Source organism: Poeciliopsis prolifica, unplaced genomic scaffold (genome assembly GCF_027474105.1).
Source record: "Poeciliopsis prolifica strain line A6 unplaced genomic scaffold, Auburn_PproV2 SCAFFOLD159, whole genome shotgun sequence".
NCBI classification, from domain to species: Eukaryota; Metazoa; Chordata; class Actinopteri; order Cyprinodontiformes; family Poeciliidae; genus Poeciliopsis; species Poeciliopsis prolifica.
This window is the reverse complement of record NW_026562534.1, coordinates 37,860-65,583: the sequence shown is the minus strand read 5'-3', so window position 1 is coordinate 65,583 and position 27,724 is coordinate 37,860. Positions and strand designations below refer to the sequence as shown.

General features: G+C 36.4%; 1 protein-coding gene across 1 annotated transcript in view; it reads left to right on the top strand.

The window, feature by feature from the left end:
* The window catches only part of LOC129356170 (receptor-type tyrosine-protein phosphatase T-like), a gene marked incomplete at its 3' end in the record, with an annotated part of 74,618 nt that overhangs the window by 22,739 nt on the left and 24,155 nt on the right, over positions 1 to 27,724 (top strand). Inside the window, exon 2 of the mRNA XM_055025771.1 lies at positions 19,119 to 19,244. Coding sequence (XP_054881746.1) covers positions 19,119 to 19,244 — 126 coding nt within the window. The remainder of the gene's footprint in view (positions 1 to 19,118; positions 19,245 to 27,724) is intronic.

The window sequence follows — 27,724 nt, the reverse complement described above, 5'->3', positions numbered from 1 at the left end:
GTTGCTAGGATACAAACAGGTGTTGTCGTTTGTTTAAAAAAAAAACTGAACAGAAAATGTTCAGCAAAGGAATCTGAGCATCCGTTATGTTTGCAGAAGCTTTCACTACGAAACAATTGTCATTGTGATTTCTGACGAGCGTTGTTCTGATTTTTCTAATGTTTTTGTTGATCCGACCTTTGCTATAACCTGTAAGGCCTCCGAGCCATCACCCTAATCAGAAACTCCCAGATTTGGAAGATTTACACATGTTTGTGTGGCAAACATCAAATGACTGTACAAACATGACATGATAAAACCCGTTGATGCTTTTGTAGGTTAAATTGCTAATTTAATAAAAAACACATTTTGCAAGAAATGATGCTAACATCCTGTTGGTAACAATATTAGCATTTTTTTGGCGTTAAATATCTGCAAGAATAACTGTTAATAAAACAACTATTGGGTTTTTACTTGCATCCAAACTTTAGAATGTAATGATAATGCAAATATTACAATAAAATGTCATCGTTATCATATAATTAACATATTAACATAATCAAATGAACATAATAGAGCTAAAGGATGCACTGTTAAAAGTAGTGTTAATGTAATAATGTAAAAACAATCATGTATCACTTGGATAACATCATAATAGGATGTTGGCCTTGTTGGATGTTGCCAAAATCCTGTCCCCCCAAAACACTTGACACATTTTATCAAGTAATAAACAATAAAATTGATTCAAACAGTTTATAGAAAGTATTTTTAGTGTAAACGTTGTGAGGTACTTCAGAACCAAAGTCTAAAGTTTAACGAGAAGGAAAAGACGAGGGTTAGCAGACAAATGGCTATCATTATCATGTAGTTAGCACGTTAGCATGGTTGGATGCTAAGCAGCTAATGACTGTGAAAACATCTGCTTGAGGAAAGCCATGTCAGCCCAAAGTTTTAAGAGTTGAAGGTTTAATGAGGCGGAAAAGCTGCTCACACATGTAAGCACCAAACACACGGAGGCCTGATGGCGCTCCTTATTCCACATCAGTGATTTTAAGGTTCTAAAGCAGGAAAGACTTCAGCATCCATGTTTATCTGCAGAACATTTCTCACCATTATAACATCTCGTTTGCATTTAAACGCTTTATAGTTAATTGTTTTAAGGAGTTGCTTTTCATGCTGTTTCTCAAATTCGACTTTACCAGAATCTTAATTTTCACTTTTGTCTTTTTCTGATAAAAACAGATTCTTGAAAGGTCATTTTCCTCACTGCACAAAATACTGCAGTTTATAGACTTCTGAGCTGATTTGGCAAAATCAAAAACAGCACAAAAATAATGAGATATTTGTTTAAATTATTGTATTCTTAATTTTTTTTACAGGACATATCAGAAAAATGTTCAACTTTTCTTGGACTCTGGGTTTTAATATCAATCTGTGGGAAGTAAATTAAAGCTGCTTGGACAAAGTTCAGCGTCTTTGAATCAGACTTTCGTGATTTAAATTTGCATTGTGGCAAAATTAGATCAATAAAAGGGAACAAATTACATTTGAGCCATAATTTATTTTTTAAAATAACTTAGTGATCTGCAACAAATAACAAGAAATGTTGCCAGGATACCATCAGACATAATTAGATATGAACAGATACTTTGGTAATATATACTACTATCATATTTAGAGAAAACGCATGTTGTTAAAAAAGAAAGTGTGTAGGAGTGATGGATTTTATATTACTCTTGCTTTTGGATGCTTATCAAGGTTTTTCAAGTTACTTTTATCTTTATATTTATAGTTTCTGACATAAAAAATTGAGAATAATAAAATGGAGAGTTCAGAATGTTTGTGTTTTAGTAAAATACACTGAAGCATTTATGTTTGTTCTTTGTTTCACATCAGAGATTTATCAAAAAGAAAAAATACTTTAGTTTTGTTAAGAATCTGAGTTCACATCGAAGCTAAAACTTCATCAGTTAAGAACTTTATTATAAATTCTCCCAGAAATTATTGCAATAACAATAATATTGTTGTTTCAATACAGTTTTCAGCTAATATAGTGATAACGGCATAATTATGCAAGTTTCCCCTCTGAAGAAACTAAACTTTAATTTTGTACAGAATACGCAACTGGAAGACATTTTCAGTAAACAAAATAAAACACAAAAACTAGAAACAGAAAGAAAATAAAACCATAAATAAGTGAAACAGTAAACAAAATGGATTATTTTGTTTACTGGTAGCATTTTTTGTTGCCTAGCAACACCTTGTTGCAGAGCCTCAAACGCTGCACAAAAATGAACAACAATGGCGCGGAGAGAAAACCGTGGATAAAACTAGCTGTGCAGGATTCCAGATATTTAAAACAAAAAACAGAAACCGTGACGCTCGTTTTCCAGCTGTGCTAGGATGATGAGTTACCACTTTCAAACAGTCTGTGATCGTTGTTGCCGACCGCCATCTTGGCAGGCAGTTGCTATGGCAACAATAAAAAGGCCACAAACTAGCTAACAGATACGTTTTTGATTTCTCTGCCCACCTCTAAGATAAACGGGGATATTTACTCTAGTACTTCGTGTTCACCAGTTAACTGTCATAGTGTGACTCCGGACGCAGCCTGTTCACATTGTCTGACACGTTTCCGTTCTCCGTCACACAGGTTGATCCCAACAGCGGCCATTTTGGTCACGTGTTCAGAGGGTCTGCATCATTTCTTTTTGTTGGTCTGATATGTATTGTGCTGCGCTTGCCTACCAAGATGGCGCGGAAAACTTCCGGTTCAGTCTTGTGGGAACAATGTATTACCTAAATAATTTCCTCACAAGAGTGAAACGTTTAGCATTTTGTTGGCTAGTTTTCTCCTGACGGATTGAGCAGCAGAAAGAGTCCAGCAGAAGAGTCACAAAGTGTCGGACGCCTCCTGTGGCTTTTGCAAGCGAAGCCCCTTCAGTGGCGTGAAGTGCCGGCCCGGCCAGGTTCCCCTGGTCCTCCGGCGGGCGGCTGAGTGTGCGTGGCGCCGTGTCCGTCCAGAGGTGTGTGTGATGCAGCCGGAGCTGTGACAGGGAGGAGAGAGGGAGGATGTTTCTGTCAGGAGTTCACCGTGGTGTGTGTGTGTGTGTGTGTGTGCGCGTGTGTGTGCGTGTTGACCGCAGTTGAAAGCTGTCAAAGGGAGACATGTTGAGGTGAGGAGAGGTCCCGGTGGTGTTTCTGTGTGTGTTAGTGTGGAAGTGGTTCAGTGCTCATGTATTTAGGCTTATTGTGTGTGTTAGGCTGTGCTTGCTGGGCTGTGTTGAGGCTCTGTTCCACCCGACCTCCCTTGTCCAGACCAGCTGTCAATCAGTCTGCGCAATTCCCCCTCCGGCTGACCACTTTACAGCCCAAACACAAACAAAAAACACTTACACCAACAAATATTTCAACCTTCTGAAAAAAACAGTGTTTTAGAAACTGCAGTTGGTGTGGCTGAGTGTTATTAAGGCCATATATATTAAATTATGAGAATAAAGTCATTAAATTACAAAAATAGTCATAAAACTACAAAAATAAAGTTGTACGAGAATCAAATCATAATTATTCAAGAAATAAAGTAGTATAATGTGAATAGAGGAAATATGAGGAGAATAAGTCATAGTCATCGTAAGAGAATAAATTTAATTCTCTTACGATGTTATTCTCTTAATACTGCAGTAAAACTATATTCTTGTATTTATTTACTCTTTAATATTTTTCCAGACTTGATTAAATGTTTTCCGTAGCATGGCCCTGTCATATTCTAGTTGGAAATCTGAAATAGTATTCTCTCGGTCCTAGAAATGGAAAAACTAAAAAAGCCACAACATGTTTTAAACGAGGTAGAAATGCCCAAAACATCTGCATTAATATTGGTATCAATGAAGTTATTCGTTTTTAACATGTCTGGATCGGACTAAGAAGTAAAACCTTCCATTTTGTTGCCGTGTTATATTCGTTTATGTGACTAAAAGTGATGCAGGAGAAAAACTGGAGAGAAGTCATGCCATGTTGCGTTTAACAGGAGGAGGAAAATATACAATATTGGTTACAGGCCACAACAGAAACAATAATATCTATTAATATCTATATCAACCTTTATTTCCACATATTTAGACGTAGTAAAGATTCAAATAGAAGCACAAAATCATGCACAATGTGTATTTAGCTAAATGTAAATTAAACGGTGACAAACACATAGTTTCAGTAAAGATCCATTCAGTAACACGCACGCACGCACGCACGCACGCACATACACACACACACACACACACACACACACACACACACACACACACACAGGTCCTAGCAGGAGTGTGTGACTCATTAGCATATTTGACTGGGAGACTCATTAATCACAGTCTTCATTCTGGCCCCTGGCCTGCATTACAGATAGAGGTTCTCTCGCTTGTCAATATTATGGCTCCATCTTGTCTCGTATTTCTTAGATCCAACTGCAGCTAAAAGACAAGCATGAAAAGGAGGAAAGATTGAAGGTTTTGTTCTGAAGAAAAAAAATACATCTTTTTTAAGACAGATTTACGTGTTGCTGAAAAATACTGAGTTTGAGTTTTAGAGGCAAGATGGCTTCCCTCTGTCCCCTCATATTAGATTTTGTCTTCAATGTTTTAATCAGTCAAGTAACCAATAATTAAAAGCATCCAAGGTGATGTCCGCTGACGTTAAGGTAATTTTAAATTAAACTTCGAGAGCAGAGATCTTTTTATTCTCATATATTCTGGTCATAATATTTATGATGACATAAAGGAGATAAATTTCTGGAATGAATCCTGATTTAAGAAGCTGCTGACTTTACTTCCCCCGAAACATCCTGAACACAAACCATCATGTCTTTACATGATGGTTTACAAATAACACTAACTTCTCCTCATAATTATCACTTCAGAATCAGAATATTTTAATTGTATACATGATAAATTTAGTCTAAAAACTTAATCTATTTTGGGACAGGTTTTCAGTGGGATGCTGTGCAGGTTTCTATAATATGCAGGAAATACAGCAGGTATGTGATTATTTGTATATGCTAACAACATAAGTGATTCTTATGTAAAAATGTTTGTATTTTAACACGGATTTAGACTTTTGAGGAAAAAGAAGTGAAATTTCTTTCCTTTTCCATACTTTTTTACAAAACCAGAAACATTTCACAACCCCTTTGCCTTCTGAGCTGAATTTTATTCGCCTTCAGCTGCAGGTTGTTTTGTTTTTCCAAGGTCACTGACAGGTTAGCTGGACTGAGAGGACTAAAGATACAGTACAATCTAATGTTTTCAGGTTGAAATAGGGCAGCGGTGGGCTCTAGGGAGAATAAACACACATCAACACACGCAGACAGACACAGCAACGAACCCACAGATAAAATTAGGGCAGTGATGAAGAGGAGGGACTGGATGGGTGTTGGGGGGTTCTTCACCTGTCCAAAGCTATAAATACACACAGACACAATCACACACCCCGGAGCTCTTCGATATGCACGTCCTTGTTCTGCTGAGAGGCTGACCTGGTTTTAACAAAATGACCTCTAGTGTCACAAACTCACCAAACACAACGGCTGCCAGATGCAGGTTCACACCGGCGTCCATTCCAGATGTTTGAATCATTTCCAGTTTTAGCAAAACAATCTGGTATAATTTTCCAAATAAAGAATTCTGCTTTATGATTAAATAAAAGGCCTGTTGCAATAAACAATAAGTCAATTAATCAAATTTATAAATTACAGTAAACTCAATAATTTTCATTTGTATGATTTATTGTTTCTGGATGATAAAACTCTTCAGTCTGGTACTTTAGTCTTTACTAGTCATTTTTGTGAAGAACCATTTTGTTTACAGAAACTTCATGTTTAATTTTATTGTTTTGAAATATTCCTTTATTGAAAATACTGAGTTTGAGTTTTAGAGGCAAGATGGCTTCACCATTTTGGCTTCTTTCACCATTTTGGCCAAATTTATAATGGTGACAACCCTATCAAATAATAGTAATAATAAATAATAATGACCACAAATGTAACCCACTTGGTTTTAAATGTGACTTTAAATCATTTTTGATATTTGTTTTGCATTCACAGATATAATAATAAATAATTAAGTCTTCCTGATTAAAATAAGCGTATATTTTAAAAAATCATATACCTTTTGAGTGAAAGCACTACAAGAAGTAATTTGTTCCTCAGAATCGCACATTACCATGTTCAGTGTTACGTCTGAACCGTTTCCTACTTTCTGCCCTGCAGCTCTGGAAAAGACGCCTTCAACCTTGAAAATCACTGAGATAAACAATCTTGGCTCATTCTACCCATAAATTCTCTAATAGAGATCAATCTTCGCCTTGGAGGAGAAAAACAATAAATTTGGACTTTTTACATCTCCCTGAGGATTGGTAATCAATACATGAGAGAGAGTGTGTGTGTGTGTGTGTGTGTGTGTGTGTGTGTGTGTGTGTGTGTGTGTGTGTGTGTGTGTGTGTGTGTGTGTGTGTGTGACGCTCATCTGTTTTTGATGAAGTAGTAAACTGGCCTTAAACTGGTTGAACTCCAGAAACTGTGCTGAAGATTGAAATGTATTTCATGTTTGTACATTAAATATCTTTATTTATGTGAATGTTTTCACCATTTTGGCCATTTTGATTAGGAGACATACTTTATAGAGGTATGTCTTTTAAATGGTCACTCCCATTTTAAGAGAGAGACAGATTTCTTTAGACTGAAATAGATGTTTGAATGACAGCCCTCACTATACACAGGGAGACATTGTCTCTATTTTAACAGAGATTATCAAACCTTTTTAACTGGCCCCACTAATCTAACAAAGGTTGACCTTACCTTTCCACTTATAGAAGCCATTAACTAAAAGGAGACCAGACCTATTCAATTAGAAACCCACTTAGTGTTTGAGATCAGAACTTTTTAAGGAAAGTCTGTCTCACAAAGGGAAATCAGTGCTTTTGAAATTACGCCCCATTTCACAAATGGAGATGGGGCCTTTTCAAACGGAGCCCCATTTATCGAAGGAAGAGTGGGCCAATCATTAATAGGTGATCAGGTATTTTCCAATCGAGCCCCATCAATTGGAGGGAGATTGGCCCTTTTCAGATGGATCCGTTTGACAAGAAAAGACATCATCATTTAGGAACGAGAAACCTGATCTTTGTAATTAAAACTAAATCTTAAGACAAAGAGACCTAATATTTTAATTTAAGACTTCTTTTGAACTAAACAAGTGGTGATATTAAAAAAGAATTGCTACCATTCTAACAAAGGGAGGCCTTGCATTAGAAATAAGAGACATTTCTTTACACTAACTTTACCTGTCAATAGAAATTGTATTAATTTATAAACCCAGTATCTGTTCGCCTCTGTTTGCTGAACCTAATGTCCGACATAATGAAATTAAGACAACAGAAAACTTGCATCTCGTGTTTCTGTTTAAATTCCACCCACTGCGTAGATGAAGACTGAAAAATTAAGTGAACTTAAATCTTTCAGCGAGTGATTTTGAGGATTTCTGAGTTTGTACATTCAATCATACATATTTAACTCCCTGAACCCGAACTTTATGCAAATTAACGAAAGGTCTAGTGCAGCCTGAATAAATTGTGTCCATGCAGAAACAGAAAGATGATCAAAAGCTTTGAATATTTCAATAATCAAATCTGATCATAATTCAGAAGTCTAGCACTAGATTTAAAAAAAATGAATCAAATAAACGTACTCTAAATAACCCAGATCTGCTAATATTTCATTTTCTGAAATGAAGGCCAAATGCTCCCCCATCCAGGCTGAGAGGAGCCTTTAGTGATGCAGCTCATTTAAATAGATTATTAAGCATGGCAGAGGTGTGGAGTGAAAGGCCTCTTCAACCTACACATTCCTGTTCTGAATATTTACAGGGATTAAGTTGGCTTTTTGCTCAAAGGGAAATTATGTATGAGCTGATGTGCTGCGTGTTAGCAGGTCATGCACTTCTGTGGCCTTCTGTGTGTGTTTGAGTGATGAAATGGTTGAAAACTACTGACTCACAACATTACAGGTTGAACTCGTAACAAAATGACCTCTAGTGTCTGTAGGTTTTTGGAGTTAGTTTTTACACTATTCAAAGCCGAACATATCACGAATACATCATCATAGTTTGCAGTTCAATCCATCAAACTGCCTTGTGGAGAAGCCAAAGTTACACAGTAAAACATACAAAGGTTTTATTTAATGCACAAGAAATGCATCGACCAAACTGTAAAACAGTACTGCTGCATGTTCGCTCCTTATGATGACAAAATGTTAAACACACATGCTTACATTTACCCAGAATGCCCTGCACTGCAGGCGATTTCCTCTTCTCTGAAAGTATTTTTGAAAACTCTGATGTTTGCAACAAGAACTTTTCTATAGGGAAAGCAGCTAAAACATCTGTGCTAGTTTTCAGATGTGTAAAGTAGTTGAATAATTTAATGAAGGTATCCTTATGGAGATAAACCCTCTCAAGGAAAAATGTCAAAGGAAAACCAAAGAGGTTGAAATTACTGGGAAAAAATAGGAAGAGATGAGAGAAAAAAAGGATTTAAATAGAGACAAGTGAGATGAATGGAAACGATGAATAAACAGGGAGTTAAAGACAGCAAGCGTCAGAAAGAGTGTCTGAAAGCAAAAAAGGAGATCAAAACAAAGTAAAAAGTCAGCAAAGGACAGTGGAGTGATATGATGTGAGAGGAAAACCTGAGCAGAGGAAAATAAAGAATGATTCAGAGGTGAAAGATAAAAAGTGTTGAGGGTGGATGGGGAGGTGGTTTGCTCACCCTTGTGGTTTTTCTTGGGGCGAGGTCTGGACCTGCTACCTCCCCTAATGAGCACCTTGGAGAGCGCGTGGAGTGTGTGTGGAGTGTGTGTGGAGTGTATTCAGATGTTCTGGAAAAGAGTGTGTGCAGATACTTTTCCTCCTTTCTGCCTGCGTCTGTGTTTACATGAGTTCGAGGTGTGTTTACGTGGCTTATTCCCAAGGCTCTAATTGTTTTTATGTGGTGACCTGGGTACAGCTGGACACAAGAGAGGTATGATACGCGTCATAAAAAAGAAAGGTTTGCTGAATGCGACTTTTTAAAAATGTTTTCTTATTTGTTGTTTGCTTCACTTTTAGTTTAGTTCTTTTTGGGAAGGCATGAGACGTCCATGAATTGTGGCACAGAGAAGGAAGCAAAACAGAATGAAGAACAGTTTGAATTAAGAATGATTATGGTGAAATTTATTTCTGCTCTAAGTATTTGATATCTGGGGTTTTTTTATGGGAATGTGGATCTTTTATTGATCATATTTCATATTTTATTGTGTCATGTTCCGCAGAGCGATGGTCTTGGTCTTAACTCGGTCTGGTCTTGGTCTTAACTCGGTCTGGTCTTGGTCTTAACTCGGTCTGGTCTTGGTCTTAACTCGGTCTGGTCTTGGTCTTAACTCGGTCTGGTCTTGGTCTTGACTCGGTCTGGTTGTGGTCTTGACTCGGTCTGGTCTTGGTCTTGACTCGGTCTGGTCTTGGTCTTGACTTGGTTCTGGGTTTGGTGGTCTTAACTACAACACTACCTGAATGTCTCTGTGTTTGGACTGTCAGTGAGCGTCTCACTCGCTGACAGACTCAGGTAGCCAACAACCCTCTGCGAAATTAAATGGATATATAATGGATATTTTTTCATGTTTATCATCTTAGTGCTTATTTATTTGTGATCTTCTTTGCTTTGTAAAACCCAGCAAAATATCAGTTTGTTCAAAATTAGAATAAAAGAGAAAACAGGTGTGAAGTTCGGGATAAATAACAATTAGAGCGTGTAGAAGGATTTTCATTATGCTAATGTAAATAATAATACCTTTCAGTTGGAAAGAAGCTGCAGTCTGACTCTTCTGTCAAAACAGGATTTTTCTCTGCGTCTCTATATTGAACCCAAATCAACATGCAGCGTGTTAATGATCAAACCTCCTTGTTGTTTTGTTCATGCATGTGTATGCGAATGCAACAGTTTGCAAAACTATAAGAAAATTCCCAAATGCACATTAGTGCTGTATAAAGTGTGAGCGACTACTCACACTTTGAATAAAAGTTGTGGGTGTAACATATTCTACATTTAATTGGGTTCTGCTATAGAGGTTTCTCAGAACAACAGAAACAAAACACTAATATTTCAGAAAGGGAAATTAAATCGATCTGGGTTTAAAAAACACATCACTTATTTAAAACATCTTTCATTTATAAACCACCAGACAAATATATACATTTTTGGGAGCCTGGATTCATTTTACTGCTTTACATCAAACAAACTGTTTAGGGAATCTAATGCTACGTTCACAGCATGTGTGAACAGCCTGATAATTATAATTTTCTGTTATTGTTTACGTCCAGGTTACCAGCGTCTGCCGTCTTCTGGTGCAAATTTATGATGCATCCATGACATAAAAGTCGGATGAAATGTGACATGACCGTTTTGACTGAAAACAGTCTGGAAACTATTGGATTCGTATCTGATGTGGGTCCTTATCTGGAAGTGGCACAAATCGTTTTATTTTGTAAATAGATTGGAATTATGTCACTCAACCTGGAGTGGAAAAGTTGCATTTGCCTGCCGTGTGTTTTCACACCTGGGAGTTCAGTAGACTCAGTTCGATTGGGGAACAAATTGGTAAATTTTTCACCTTTTCAGCTGCTGTGGTTCGTTTTCGTGCTGCACTGAAGGAACTGTTCCCCTCCTTGCCTGTGGGAGTGCTGCCCAAAGAGCTACTAAAGGAAACGACACAAAAAACCTCTGACAAAAACATTGAGTGCAACTTTCTTTTTCACAAAATGCAAACAGAAATGGAGTAGATTTTAGTGGTTGGAGGATTTCTCTTTAGTCTTTGGTAAAAACCATGAGCCATTCTAACGATAGTGCTAAACTTGCGCATTTGTTTTGGTTGAATGTACCCAGAATGCCCTGCGCTGTAGTTCACTTCCTGTTTCTGGAGCAATGTCTGGTCCGTTTCTAGCCACATATGCATTAGAACCACATCAGAGTTCACTTCAACCGGATCGAGACCGAGGTTTGTAGGCAGACTGGAGTTTGTTTTTCATTTGTTTTGTCCACATAGAGCTGACTTGCACATTCACGCCTCCCCAAGCAAACAAGACTTTACAGGCAACGAACTGCAGGTCGATTAAAGCAGAATAAACATGGATGGTGAATGTAGACTCGGAGAGATCTGTTTCTCAGTGATACATTCTGAGTCCTTCAAATAAAAGCAGCCTTGTTAAACTATTGACCCAAACCGTGCTTGAAGGCGTTGAGCTTTCATTTCTGAAAGCATCCACCTGTTTGGACTGGAAAGTGTGTTTTAAGGTACATTAAAAAAGATTTACAGTAGGAGAAAAACAAAATAACTCCTCTGGTTCACTGTGACTTCTTCCTGTCAGTTGTCATCTCAAACAGAAACCACTTGTGCTCCTCTTAATCTCATGCATGTTTACCCTTTTTAGTCCAGAGAAACTAATTTACTGACTACAGGGATGCTGTCAGACATTTTTGTGGATTTTAGTCTGATTCTTCTGTGGATTGGCGGCGTTCTTTTGTGAATATAGTGTCATAATGAAGCATGAAGTGTGTCTGTGAACGCCGGAGCTAGCGAATTGTGGCCTTGTTCTTTTCTGCGCTCTATCATGCAGAACTAAACGTTACGTGGAAGGCCCCCTATTGATTCATGTTGCAGATAATTGAAGTCAGATTGGAGCCTTCAGGACACACGCACACACACACACACACACACACGCACGCACGCACGCACGCACGCACGCACGCACGCACGCACGCACGCACACACGCACGCACGCACGCACGCACCACACACACACACACACACACCCCCACACACACACACACACACACACACACACACACACACACACACACACACACAGATAGGAAAACAATTACCAAGCCCCGCAGTGCTTACACTCTGCAGATTAGTTGCTTTCTTGGCTCTTAACTTATTTTTTTGCAATTATCTCAGTTATGAAGTATTTTTAGTGATTTTTGATCAGATTACACAATAATTAGGGAACAACAGACAATTTTTCTCATCAGATTCTGTCTCCATCTACTTGATAATAGGAAAGGTTTCTACCTGAATGTTGCATTAATGAAATATCACAACAAAATATTTGATGCTTCAAAATAAAACTTACATTTCTGTTAGTAGTAAGAGCCAAATATAGCTGAAAATAAAAGATTTTCTGATGTCTAATTAAAGAGAAATGTAAACAGATCAACAATCCTTTGGTTAACTCCATGGACTGTTTGACCATTGACATAAATTAACATATATTCAGCTAAAAAACAAAGAAGTGAAGTCTTTACACCTAAATGGAAACAACAAACAAAAAAAAACCCGACTTAAAGTTCAAAACCTTCTTACAACCAAGATCATTTCTGTCATCAAATCATCTTTTCAGGAGATTGTTTTATATCCAAAACATCTCTCCTGTTATTCTGCACTAAATGAATCTCTCCATGTTATCCAGGCTTGTTGGAGTGGCAATAATAACGTTTAGTTTCCGTGGCCTGAGGGCAGAGAGTGTGTAAGGAGTAGACTGGGGCAGATGGCATATGCTGTTAAATGACTAAATGAAAATGTTTAAAGATCCCGGCCTGTTGGCTGACAGCAGATTTAATATGAGTTAACTAACAGAAACAGGACAGCCTGGAAGGGTTTCAACTGATTTTTAGATTTTCTCTCTGTTCATCTACTTTTTGCACGTAAAAACTGATCAGTCTGAATTCCATAAAAAAAACAAGATTTATTTTCAAAAAGTGTTTTAATTTAATCGAATATGAGTTAACTAAGAGAAACAGACAATGGTGTATCAGGGCAGCTGCAGACAGCAAAAAATATGAAAAGTGAAAAAAAAATCAACTTTTCAAACTGAAATTTCCAAGATTTTTTTCAGAAAAATGTTCATAATTTGAGTTTTTTTCTTGAACTTTTTCCAGTTCTTTAACTCAGAAATTCTATTTTTTTCTAGAATATTTGTGAATAAACTCCGGATTGTACTTTTTTCTTACAAATCTTTAACATTTCAAATTCAGAAATTTTAAAGTTTTTCTAAAAAAAATTCAGAATGTTTTTGCTGGAAAATCATTTCAGATCTTTTGGTGGAAATTTGCTCCATGTCTTTCTGTCTGTAATGACTCTAATATGGTGTCATAGAAGCAGGAATGCTTGTGAATGATTCATCTCCACCTTGTGCTTAAAAACTGAACAATCAGAATTGATCCTTTCTATATAAGGGAGTTAATCAAAACAAGAATTGGATTAAAAAGCAAGTTAGATTTGGGTTCTTGCATCACTTTGGTCCATACTTGAGCCAAATGTTCCAAACTTGGATCTGGGTATTTCCAAGGATTTAACGCTCTGCAGGAAAGTCACTTGTCCTCGGTTTGCTCCCACACGCAGACACTTGAACACAGATTGGCACTCAGGATCAGTAGATGTTATCTAAGCGAGCAGCAAACAGACTCCTTAAAAACCGGCGGCCTCAGAGAGCCTCCCCCGGTTTCAGGCCCGTCGCTCTGTGTTTGCGCCGGCTGACATGAAAACCTCTAATGGTCTCCATTTGTGCCTTGAGGGAGCGCAGAAGTTAGCATGGAGAGCAAGGATGTTTTTCATGTGGGTATTTTAGGGCTGTGGAGTTATTTTTGTTCCTCTTGTTACGTTTCGAGTGTTTGTGGATGTTGTTTGCATCGAGTCTGTTTGAGGGTAGAAATTGTGGTGATACAAAGTTAATATGATTTGTGTCGTATCGGAAAACGCTGATCGGAGTTCAGGCAGAATTTAGTTTTAATCCAAGTTTGCCCTGTAGCTTGTTTGCTAATTAACCCTGAATATTCATTAACATGTAAGAAACATTGTATCATTTTAACATGGAGTTCACTAATGTGATTATCTGCTGTTTTGGACTTGTCTTATTGATCACGGCATTTAAATTAGTCAGGCTAATTTCACTAGAATTTTACATCATTTGACAGTAATTTTACTGTAAATTTTAAAGTCTTTTTTGTTCCAGTTCTTTCTGCAGTTTGTAATCTCACACAGATTTAAAATATAACTTTTTTTTGTGACACTATTGTCTTTCCCTCCTTTGTTTTTTATTGTAGGTTTTCAAACTAATTATTAATTGGAGTTTTTTTGGCTTATTTTTTTTTAACTACATTTAAAGTGTAGTTATATATTGCCAGAATTAAATTACTAAAGCTACAAGTTTAACATTTTTTCCAGTAAAGGTTTGTGTATCTTGCATGGTTGAAGGTTCAATTCCAGTTTCTTCCTGTGAAATGTTGATGTGTCCTGAGCAATGCACTGATTGACAACTTTTCCTGCCAATCTTTTGTGTATAAAACGATTGGCTTTTGTGCATAAATATTTGTGAATGTGACTGAGTGCATGTTGCTCTTGTGTAAAGCGTGTTACAGTTTTCCCCCACTGATTACAGATTTTATTTATTTCAAGAATCACACGAGTCACATGATCAGCAGCCGGATGTTGCCACTGGCGTAAAATACAAAGAAGACGACAGGAAGTGATATGGTTTTAATGACTTGTTGAGTGAATAAACTTATTCATGTCTGATTTTAATTGCATTTCTTTTTAATGGAAACCTTGCAATTGTAAAATAGTGTTTTTTGATATCAGCGAAGTTTTTCACACATCTCTAATGCAAACACAGCTACTCATGTCATTTTTCATTCCCAAAAACCGCTGACCAAATTCAGGTCCCTGTTGATTTTCTTATTAATCAATGGTGTGGAGAAATTAAATAAGAAGAAAATCCCTAAATAATCCAGTGTTAACTAAGAGCTTACACTCTGGCTCCTTCACAGTGAAAATGCATCCAAAGTTTTACATTTAGCATCAAATCGCCTTTCATTAACAGTGAAAGGAAAAGGCCTTCTGCTCATTAGGTTCTGCTGAAAGGGTTTTTGACAACAAAATAAACTGCATCTCAACAGCAGCCCTTGTTGTTCCACTGTGTCCCATTATTTGTTGGCAATAATTACCTTCTCCTAATGGGGAAAAGGGAAGTTTTGCAAAAGACCTTCATTGACTCGATCAGAGCATGTGAATTTTCACATCTGGGTCTAATTTCCTCCATCACTCTGAGTAATTTATTAATACCGTATATTATAATCAGATATTCTGCACAAAAATGAATTGCGTAATTAATCTCTCTGGTAATGCTGGGCTCTTTAAATGTCAGTAATAACCGACAGTATTGTGTATTATGTGGATAATTTATGCCACACTGATGGTTTGATGCTTAATTGTTAATAAATCTGTTTGTGGTGAAAAGGAACCAAAGAACCTGCAGGTGAAAAAACTTGAACTGTGAACAGAAGATGAGCTCTGTCTGCCCACAAACACAAGCGTTTCTAAGCCAGTCGGCTGCACAGAAAGCACTTCGAGTAAACAAGCAAATGTTCAGACTTTCAAACAAGATCTGCTTCTCCACTGACTCATTCACAGCTGCAGACTATTAGATGCAAACTAATGCATCTCCCTCACATATCGATTATAGAACGACAAAACTCTGTTTTCACAGTGAAACCTGTAATGTGTTTGAATTACTTACATCTCATGTATTCATACACTGTTTCCCATTAAACTGACACATTTTATGAGCCATAAAACTTATTTCCTGACTGACTTTCTGAGGTTGAAGCTGATGAATGCCACACCAGGAACATTTAATCAGAGTTCCTCAGTAACACCTGATAATGATAATAATATAGCAGAAAAATATAGTTATTTAATAAGTACAATCATTTGAAAGTTGAGAGGTTTTTTTATGGACTTCTATCTGTGGTTTCACAATTTCTTATAAAAAAAATCAAAAATACATTTATATTCAGTATTTATTCAGAAGATATTCAGTTCTGCATATAATTATATATATTTAAAGTTTTATTCTCAACATTAAATTTAGGGATTTGGGTTTATAGGGTCGTTACAAGAATAACACTCCTTTTTCTTTTTTTTTTAAATATAAGGTTTACGGAAACAGTCAAAACAATTTTGCATTATGAATGAATGGATTGCCTGCCAGTTTTCATATGTTGTTGATATCAGTTGGCCATTTTTATAGTTAGTTGAGATACAAAGCTTCAGGCTTATAAAACATTACCACTTGCATGCATTCTCAAAGTTACACTTCAACACACTGCAGCTCTCGATATTTCCACTGTTGTCATCACAGACGTTCACACATACAGCAGATGTTACGTTTCTGTTGCAGAATTGTGTTTTGTGAAGCTGAAAATGTGTGTAATGATGTTTTTGCGCAGGGAGAGGAAGTGTTGCACGGAGACACAGTTGCCTCACGTTGCCTTTCCTCTCATCATGATTTTAAAATTGCAGATCCGATATTGAATATTGATGGATTACTCACAGTCCCCTCTTTCCCTGTTTACAGCTCTGTTCTAATGAGATTGCTTTGATTTCTTTTCATTGCTAATGAGATTTCTGAGCAGCGAGGGGGCACTGAAGCCTAATTATCTCAGTATTGATTAATTTATAGTTGCTATTTTCATAAATTTAAGTAAAAAGATGTTATATTAGCTTTCACCCTTTGCTGGAGGTTGTTTCTGTGAATCGGGTGCAGACAGAAGACAGGTTGGTTTCATTTTAATTCTCAGTTGGTGTTGCCTGAAGAGGGAAAATCGAGGTTGCATCAGATTTTTTATTTTTTTTAATCTGCTGTGCTAGGACATGGGAGTTTTAAACAGACAGTTGGAAATTTCACAGGAGTTTAGAGATGCTGCAACAACTTGAGTTTGAAGAATCAGAAATTTTTACAAGAGAGAAAAATTGTCCAATTTGGGCCAATTCCAAACAGGATATCTAAAATCTGAAATGAGAACAATCGTAATCTTGGTAACAGTTCATTCAAACTATATTGCCTCTAAGTGTATAGTCGTTTCTCCTGAAGGCCAGGTTTCTTCATTTAGCTCAAAAATGCTCACTGCAAACTGAACCTGTAAAACATGATGAGTCAAGGTGACAATCTGATGCAATGATAATGCAGTAAAACCCAACATTTTCTACAACACATCTTCCTATTGAAGTTTTGCTAATTGTTATGAACTATTATGTCCAGCTGAAAGAGGTGAAAGATGTTTTTCCACATAATATTTGGTAGAATTGTTACTCCATGGCTGCAGCTGCCAAGGTTATGATGCGAGTCGCCGAATATATTATGTTAGAAATGCTGCTCACTACTGCCAGGTGCTTTCAGGTTCTGTTATTGTACAGGCAGAAAGTCCCCAGAGTCCTTCAATATCAGCAGAACAGATCTGCTGCGTGTAATAGATTTATTAATCTACGGATTAATAAATCCTTTTTATGAACAAACATATCACACTGAATCAGAACCAAACAGGAACAAAGACATCATCCAGGAAGAGGCTGAAGCTAAGAACCAAAATCAGGAAAGATTTTGGTTCTCAAAATCTGGATTTTCCTGGATTCTCCTGGATTTATAAGGAGCTTTTAGCTTATTTGTTTCATACACATGAACAGAGTTTAAATTTGGCCATTATTTTTCTATTTGCGTTTTAGTTCAAATGTTTTGGCACATTTAGCTTTCCTTAAATCACTTTTTGTACAAGTACTAATTTACTTGTCTGATTTATAAAGTTTTAGTTGAATAACGTTTGACTTATCTTTATCTTTATGGTTGTCGGTTGTTAAATTCTTGGAGTAGACATTCATATTCATGCTCTTATTTTGAAGGAGGTGATAACTGTTTACGCAGCAGTTCCATTTCCGCTCCTCAATTTAATCTCTATTTTCTTCCTAGTAAATTTCCTAATTTGTTCCAAACAAGAGACATACATAAAATATAGACATAAATACAATATCTGCGGGTATTGTATAATATGAACAGTAAGTTATAATGTCAAAGTTAAAGTGATATATGAATTGGAAATGAAGTTAGCATTAGCTTTAGCTATACTGTGTTGGTGTATCGCTTTAGCAAAGCCAGTGTTTACAATTAGTTCCTATCTGGTTACAAGCTACTCAAAATCAATACTACCAATTATATTTGACTTTAACTTGATGTATCATTGGCTGCTCCACTTATTTAAAATATTTTACTTTACTCTAAAGTAACCTTCTCATGGTGTAGGCTGTTTAAATGAAAAGTACTAAAAGCATAATCAAGAAACAAAGGAAGAAGGGATTAAGAGATATACTTGAGTGAACCAATGAGGTTGTCCCATTTCAGATACTTCAGACCAAATTAAAATGGTTGTGTCAAAGCATATGTCTAATTAGAGTGTTTATGTGGTGGATGTGGCGCCCTGGGGCTAACGGAAAAAACTAATGTAGCGGAAAATGCGTTTTAGCTGGGCCATGAAATAATGATGAGACTCTGTGACTTAATCATGTTGACACATAAAGCTTTCTCTTCTTCATCCTTTCTTTCTTCAGTCTTTCTTTCATCCGTCTTTCCCTCTGCTGCCTCTGATAAACTGGCTTGTTTTGGTCCTGCTGAGAAGTTCATTTTCATTATATTGTTAATAATACCCAGTTGGTTGCTAAAGGCTGTATAATATCAAATCAAAAAGTCATAATTATTAAGGTTAATTGAATGTATGAAAAAATATTAGAAAATAGAAGTTTTTGTCAGCATTTGTATTTAAATTCCTTTTCAACACAGGACAATATAATGATTGAAGAGACATAATGCGGCAGCCATTTATCTTTTATTTTAAATATTTAGAAAACTTGTAATGAATAAATGTCACAGTTTTCCTTGTTTTCAATTAAGTCCCAGCAGCATTGTCAGTAAAAATGATTAAGAATGTAAAACTATGCAGATCTTTGCTTTATTTTGTAGATATTAGTGTCCACATAAATCATTTTCTTTTTTGTTTTGGAATTATTGACTAAAACTAAATTTATAATTGTTGATTATCAGTAAGCAAGAAAATAGGTTGAGCTGTCTGTTGTTTTTTCCTCTTATGATTTTTCCAACCTTGTTTAATTGGCCGTTTATGCCACACTTTGTCATGTCTGAAGTGTAATCTTTTAAACTCTTCCTTGTGTTTTATCTTAGGTGGCTGCACTTTTGAGGAGTCTTACAGCAGCTGTGGGTACAGCGTGTCTTTAGGAACCAACGGATTTACTTGGGAACAGGTCAACTCCTGGGAAAAACCCACCATGGATCCCGCCCTGCCCACTGGTAGGCAGCATGATATGTTTCTTGTTGTTTTTTTGCTTTCTCAACAGTTTCCGAGGCAAGAAAACCATCTTTTTTTTCTTAGACATCCATTATTGACATCATTTGGTCATAATTATTAATCAAATTAAGTTTGGTCTGTAGTTTTTAGATTCAATTTAGTTTCCAGTCTCATCTAATATGAATAAAATGTCAAATTATAAATTTTATGTGCGATTAAGATGAACATTAAATTAATAAATGAGGCATTTATAAAAGCTATTACATATTAATTAATTCTTAAAGCACCTGTTTATCTTTCTTCCCCTCTCTACATGAGGAAAGTCTCTTTGTTTACTTCTCTCCAAGTTGGTGCTCAGTTTCTGCACCGCCAGCCTTCTTCCTAACTATTTATTAATTGTTTTGATATCAACAGCAGTGTATATATTAATTTGTGAGTGTTTTGGATAAAACCATGTGCCAGAACATAAACAAATGTCTTAAAAACTACAAAAACCAGTACATTGTTTGGTTTGTATTTCTGAGCTGTTTATCTCCATGACATATCAGAGATATTGGAATAATTGACTGTTTCACATGAGCTGGACAATAAATCATGTAGCATCAGACAACGTTGAAAAGGCCAGAACTGATGGTTAAATGATGATTTATTAAAGACATCCACATCGTTCATCAACCAACATAAGTGCTAGACGAGAACAAAGAATAATTATGTTATTTTACCATCCATTGTTAAGCATTAGCTCTCAGTGCATCAACACAACAATATGATTTTTCTTCAAACATTTAAAATTATTCAAATATTCTTCAGTCATTGTCAATTTACCTTGTTCCGTTATCGACTGCAGCGAACATTGAGTTGATTTTCAACCTTTTTTTTTGTTTTAACCTTTTCTGGTTAAACTGTGTCCTGTTGCCATAGCTACCTCAACAAGAAAGTCACCAAAATAAAAGCACACGACCTTAACGGGGTTTCGTTAGAACACAGGTAACTTCACCTTTACAATCATGAACACATTGTGATCAATATGAATAAACATCTGACAGAACATCCAATAATAATGTTTTCGCTCATTGGTTGCCTAGCAACTCACTGGTTCTGTGGTTGCCTAGCAACAGCAGCAGTTTTAAGGTGTTGCTTAAAAATAAAAAGCAAAACAACCGCATGGAGAGAAAACTTGGGTTGATACATAGTCTTACGTCTACACTGAAAGGGCAGCTCAGGTGCAGTTCGCTTCACAACAGTTTTATTGATCAGGGAAGTTAAAATCTGATTACTTCGATCACTCTTGTGATTCTACAGAATTGCAATTGTTAAACATTTTTTTAATATACACACCACAGTTTGAACCTGTTGTTTTCTGCATCCAATGAAAAGTTTTTCCTGAAATCTCTCCGTTGATCTGAATTGGCAGACTCAGTAATTTGACCCCAGCCGGGTTCTTTTCCATTTGTCCAACGCCAAATGGCAATCAGACAGCCCGTCTATCCATCTCGTTTCTCCCACAGTTTTGCCCTTTTGCCCTCTATATCTCGCCCACAGTCTCACTTTCTAACACTTGTGCTACCCAACACAATCTTCTTCACACCTTTTTCTTATCTTCATGGCTAGATGCCTGCTTTTCTCCCGTTTGATTGACATGACTGGGTTTTTTTAGGTACACTTTCATCAAAGCAGCATTTAAAAATCCATGTTGAGGGAGATCATTTTAAAAGTCACTTTGTTTTTACTTTGTAGAGCTGCCAAAATCATAAATATGTTGTCAAAATCCTACACAGAGTAAATTGGAGGATAATGTGTAAGAAAGAAGTTGGTTCAGTTGGCTCTGTTTAACTTTGTCTTGAATCACAATAGAAAGCAAATGGGGCAAATTAAAAAGCAAATATGTCAGACTGGATAAAGAGACTCCACAAAGGGAGCCCAAATTATTTTTGAACAGGTTCAAAATGAAAACACTTCTTTATATCAAAGCCTTGAAGACTTGGATTTATTAAACACAATATTTTCTCATGCTGAGCATATTTTGACAAGTAGTTGTGTTTTATAGAATCACAGAGAAACATCACAGTTTACTTCTGCGGAAACTCCAACATATTTGGAAAAAAATGGCCTAATTGTGGATTTTGGAGCTGGACAATACATCAATATATATTGGGATAGACACGTGATTGATATCAACAGACAGATCATAATTTCCCTGAACTCCGACTTACAGTCAAACGTAAACAAATGTGATGATGTACGACTCATTTTGGCTCGACTGGGGTCGTATTTCATCAGTGAGCCATCCACAGAAATTGGATCTACAACCACTAAAAATAGGGTGCAATATAAAATCTTCAGAAAATGTTAGAGCTGAAATGATTCCAAAGAAAAATCCTTTAAAGAAATTATCTTGTTATTGCGTATTGTTCATTTCTTTTTGGCTCATTCAGAGGGAACAATAGAGGAAGATTGGGAGATGAGAGCTAAAGCAGAAAAAAACAAAACAGAAGCGAACAGATTCTAACTATACCCAGTTAAAACTTATCAAAACAGCCCAGTTTCAACCAGAACGTTGCAGGTGCATCTCTGATTCTTACAACTGCGTTTCTTGAAGACAAAATCAGTTTTTGGGGAGTAATTAGGGAGTAAAAGGCAAATACAGCATCCCAAATCATCACAAGCAAACTGCTGAATGAAGATGCAAATGGAAAAATCTGGTGGCTCCAACTTCCTTTAAATAAGGATTTTTGATAATTTTAGATTAAATCGTGTTTTAATTTAGGAAGAAATCATGAGTTAGAGTCCTGCTGGTCATAACCCAAAAATGGTTTAGAAGGAAACACCTAAGTGATTTCTGCTGCTGGAAAAACCTTTTCACTGTTTTCTGTTTATGTCTCACATTCCTGCATAAAGTAGGTTAATGTTTATTGACAGAGATTTGAAGGAGCCAGTAGGTTAATGTCCATTGGCTGAGTTTTGTAGGTTAAACATCACGTTTAACTGAGTTTGGTACCTTAAATATTTTGTTTAACTGAGTTTTGCACGTTAAATATTACAATGTTTTATTTGCATTGTTATGACACTTGACTTCATGTAGTTTTATTGTTGATTCTATGTCGCATGACTGTGTTATTGTGTTTGTCATGTAAAGCACTTTGAAATGCCTTGCTGCTGAAATGTGCTATACAAATCAAATTTGATTTGATTTGATTTTGATTCCTTGCAAATACTGCATTTGGTTGGATGAAAAAGAACCAATCAGTACAATCCAGCCATCGCCAGAAAACCAAAAACTGTCAGATTTAAGAAGAGCACAGTCAACTGTTCATGTAAATTTTAATTTGGCATACAAAAAGAGCGTTTTGAAAAGCGTCATCTAATTTATCTTTCTTCTGTGGAGAACTTGTTATTGTTGGCAGATTTTACCCGATTCATTTGCTAGTTGAAGCATAAATATCTCCAAATCTCTTTCTCCCTTTTAATTCATTCCTCCACTGTATTCTAAGTTATGATGCTCCTCTTTCCATCCTAAATGATCTGTTAGTCAGATCAGTTATAGCTCCCATCCATCATCATCATCCTCATCATCTTCCCATCTAATTTTTCTCCCATCAGTGTCTGCAGTTTGTCAGTGCCGCTGCCGTCTTCACTCCCAACACCACCGAAGATCTGATCCCATCCAACTGGCTGCTACGCCATTCCGTTTCGCTCTCGGTTTTTGCAGGCCTCTTGTCAGTTATCTGTCTCATCTATCGGCCCGTGGGTGGCGGCTGTCAACCACGATAGCCATCGCGGCCTGTGAGTGATCAGCTGCCCGCTGCTCTGACAGCGAAAGATCTGATCAGGCCGGACAGGAGCAAATTATCTGTTAGTTTCGTCTCTCTGTCTCTGAGTGCCGGCCATTTTTTTGTTGTTGTGGCTGCTATTGCTCAGTGGATGCCTATATTAAAGTATCAAATCCATTTATCAACACAGCAGTATAACTGCCAAACTTCTTTACACCAATGTTCAACTCTCCCTATGCAAAGTTTACAAAATGAAATGAATGAAGCTACAGACATGTTGCAACATGACGTCACACACGCAGGATGCTGCCCTCGTCTCCCTGCAGCTCACAGACGATGACTTGCTTTGGTTTTACCTGTTGCCAAAATAATGTGCTAAATCTTAAATGTACACATGGCATATACATACAATAAAAGGGACACAGCGCTTTGGTATTTAATTACTGGATAACAAACTCAGGATAAACTTTTAATTAAAGAAATAGTGGTTCTGAATTATTTTTCAATGGTTTTTCTGGGTTATTTTCCCTTTGCTGTGCACTAAATGAATAATACCTGAATCTCCAGGTTTCATTTTGTTAACAGAAACATGATGCAGCTATGGATTACATGTGAAAAAAATTGTCCTCAGCGTTGTGCACATGTGCAACATTTCTGGATGTAAACAATAATATCTAACATGTCTATGCGGTGCCATGTATTTAGTTATGTCTGCATAAACATAAGAGTGTCATGGAGCATAAACAGATTGCATTTCTACTGAGTTGGGCTTGGCACCTTCAGCTCTCTCCAGCTCCATTTAAACATAGTTGGCAGGTTGTCCGTAGCTGTGGCAGCTCATAGATTTTGTGCCGAACCCTGATTAGATAGGAATCAGTGCTTTGGCTTCTTTCATCATCTCTCTATTGACAAGGTAATGTTATAATCCCCACCCCTGATGGTTTATAGATGAGAAAAGATTTGCCTAGGATGATGATAATCTATGCTGCTCACCTTCATATAGATTTCATAATATTACAGCTTTGAAAGCTTAAAAATTAAGTTGAGAGCTACAATAAAAAAGCGTTTGTGCAAAAGGAAGTTTTAGAGGCATTAGGACAATGAAAAGCTTTTATCCACGGGAGAACATCTCAAACCGGTTGACCCTGAATATCATGTGTATATAAAAAATATTCAAAGGTCCTGAATACAAAAAGTAATGAGTATGTTTTCACAGAAGGTTAGACTGCACATTTCAGTTAAAGAGGAAGTTTTGAAGAACAAATAATGGATGAAATTGACACTTTGATTTTCTGTTTTTAGTATATTTGTCATGTCAGGCGCGGCACGCTCTGAACTTTTGACATATTTAACTTTGAAAGCCTCTGTAAAACAAAAGCCGGATATTTTTATTACTCCAGTAGTACATGTGTGCAAGGCTGTATAGTTTGGTATTGATCCAATAACAAATAAATACAGGGCCAATATTGCCAATACCGATACTTTTTATATTTGATAAATTTGATAAAAGTCTGATCTTTATAGCGGGCTTCCAAATGCTGGAATGACATAACGCAATAAACAGAAAATATAGAAAAACTAAATTTCAACAAAATATTTCCAAAGATAGCATAGAGGAACTATAACACAAAAATAAAATAAAATTTCAAGAGGAATCTGGATGTGTAAGCCATACTAATAGAAAAATGAAAACCAAAAAATAAATTATGAAAGTCACAGTACTACAACTTTATTCTTGTATTATTTTGACTTTATTGTTATAATTTTATGACTTTATTTTCCTAATTATATATCCTATTCTCATGATGTTATGTTTTTTAATTCCATCTTGGTATCAATATTTTGGATCAGTGAAGCTCTGATTCAAAAGGTTTGATGATCTGATTGATTTCAGCTCTTCCCAGAGAAAATAGTGTGTGCGATAAACAGAACAAACTGTTAACATGTAGAAAGGAGAAAAATGGGAATCAAAATGGAGGACAAAAAATGTGATTTCAAGAGCCAGTGAAAACAAAATAAAGAAATGCCTTCAAAGAAAGAAAAAATACACCCAGGCGTGACAAGGGCACAGAGTTGTTAACTATAGAGAAAAATTGGAGACAAACTGAGACATTGACGCAGAGTCTGCATTTTTCTTAACAACCACTCTGAGACTCACTGTTGCTTTGAAAAGGCCGTTTCAGGGCGAGATGGTCGAGAACACACAATGTGTTACAAGTGTCGTCAAAGTTTCATGCAGCGTTTGAGAGATCAATATCATGTATCGCTCTATTATGTGATATTTTTACCTCTAGCTGCCAGACAGGGAGAAAAAGCTCACAGAAGACACAGCTTTCATCTATTATTGATTTATCTTGTCAGTAAGTGCTCAGAGGCGGCAAACAGTGATGCAAAACAATGAAGTCTGAATAACTGGAGAAGCAGAACTGTTAGTTAAACAGCTGGAAAGAGTTCAGCTGATTTATAATTCAGTTGCTGTCTTGTTGGTGACTTTAGTTCTCTTTGCATCTCACAGCTCTTGCTTTACAGAACTGAAAAATATTTGCCACGCTCTGAGATGCTTGGACTCGTTCTGAAGTTTGGATGCAACAGTTTTAGCTGCAGTTACTTTTGAAACAGGAAAAGCAGCAAAATAGGAAGAACAACTAATTTACTTTCTAATGTTTAACGGTATATTTTCCTATCAGGTTCTGTGGTGTTGGTATTTTGGGTCATCTTACACGTTTAGCTTTTGTACATGTTGTGATGTCGACTAACAAAATCCTTCGCCACCGTACAGGCAGTGTTGCGCAATGTCAAGACTTTTTTTAAAGTTTATTTTGCAGACTAGTTGTAAATTAGTGTTACACTGAGATGTGTGGAAAGGAGAAGACATCACTCACGTTTGGCTGAAAAGCAAATAAAACTAGTTCATTGGTTTTCAGGCATCACAGCAGCTTTCAAAATGGCTGCCCTTCTTTTTACTGGCAGGAATCTGGATGAACAGTACTGCCATCTACTGGAATGGAGTGTAATTTGGGATGCTAAATATATATTTACACAGATTTTAAAATGTAAAATAAATAAATAATAATAATGATAAAAAAATTAAGCACATAAACAAGCAACAGTCCACCTCCATATGATTCAGACCCCGCCTTCTCAAATCATTTCGGCCAATCACCTCAGCCTTCCAGGCAGGAACACAAAACAAAGAAGTTGGCTTTCACATTAATAATGTAAACATCAATACCTATTAATCAACAATAAATATCAACCAATCATCTTATTTATGCAAATACACACACTTTACAAGCCATTTTATTACCTTAACTTTCTTCTCTTATCACCTCACTTCCTGTTAAAGAGCGAGGTTTGAGGCGGCTTCCTCTTTAGCTGAAACACAAGATGGCTGCCACCCACTCGGTAACAAACATTTCACACATTGACGCAGAATGTTCATATTTACACACCGTTAAAGAAGAACTTAGTGCTTCTTAACAGCTGATTTCAAGGTTTATTTATTTAAAGTGTTTTACTCAAAATCAGTTTATTTAGCAGGAGTTTGCATCCATATATGAATCTATTACTCTTAAATTCCATAGGCTGAGGTTTTCTGTGGTTCTCATCTGGATGTAGTTTGATTTTGATGTGAAATACTTCACTTGTTATGGACACAATAGCGAAGATATGGGAAATAGAAAGGCTCAGGTGGGAGCAGAGCGACTTTATTCTCCCACCGAGGAATGCTTATCAAAAAAAGAGAAATAGATGTGCTCTTATTTTCTTCATCATTTTCTGTGCTCATCTCCTAGAATGGTCTCATCACATCTGTGGCTGCTTCTTTGCTATTGAACTTGTAAGGTATAGTTTTCAGTACAACTGAACCACCTCTCCCATCACTCATTCTCTGGCTACCCAATAACTGCATTTATTATTCAGTGTTTTTTTTACAAATGACCAAAAAATAAACAAACGGTACAATTGCAAGTATTGTTTTGCTTAGTAAGTTCTTCCACTTTTCTGTGTGCTTTTACTAAGTTGGCATCAATAGAGATGACAGACATGGAGAGGATCAAGAACATAGTCACTCTAGTGGCTATGAATTAGTAATTCTTAACTTCTGCATCAATTTTGCCTGAAAACATCAGGAACGTAGCTTTTTAAACTTCAGAACTACAGAAATCACGAAAAGGCAAAATTACATTTTTACCCAAGTTCAGGATGAATTCACACGCATTTGGTAAACTTTCATCAGTCCGTTTGTTTGAAAGTTCAAATTATTGGAGAGTTGTGATTGTGCAATTAAACTCTGATGCAGACCGGAAAAAAATCTAACTCTGGTTACCTGCAAACCTACACTGAAAAAAACACAAAGTTATGTCAAATATTTATATATTGAAATATCTTAGCGCACTTGAAATAAGACTGAACTAACTTTCATGTAGCTCTGAGCTTTGTTGATTTAAATGTGATCCAAAAACAGGAAACAGATTAGAGTGCAGGGAATTCTGGGTAACTGAAGCCAAACTCTAAGAATGATTTTTTGTGCAAAACAATTAAACAAACATGTTTTGTATAGAAACATGTGCAGGGAAGCATAATAGATCACCTTTATCACTCAAATAGTTTCATTAACCTGTTTGAGAGATGATTAAAAATTGATTAATTTCAATCACTTTGCTTTGTTTTCATTTTGCGTTTGAGGAACTTACAGTTTCAAATTGCAAGTT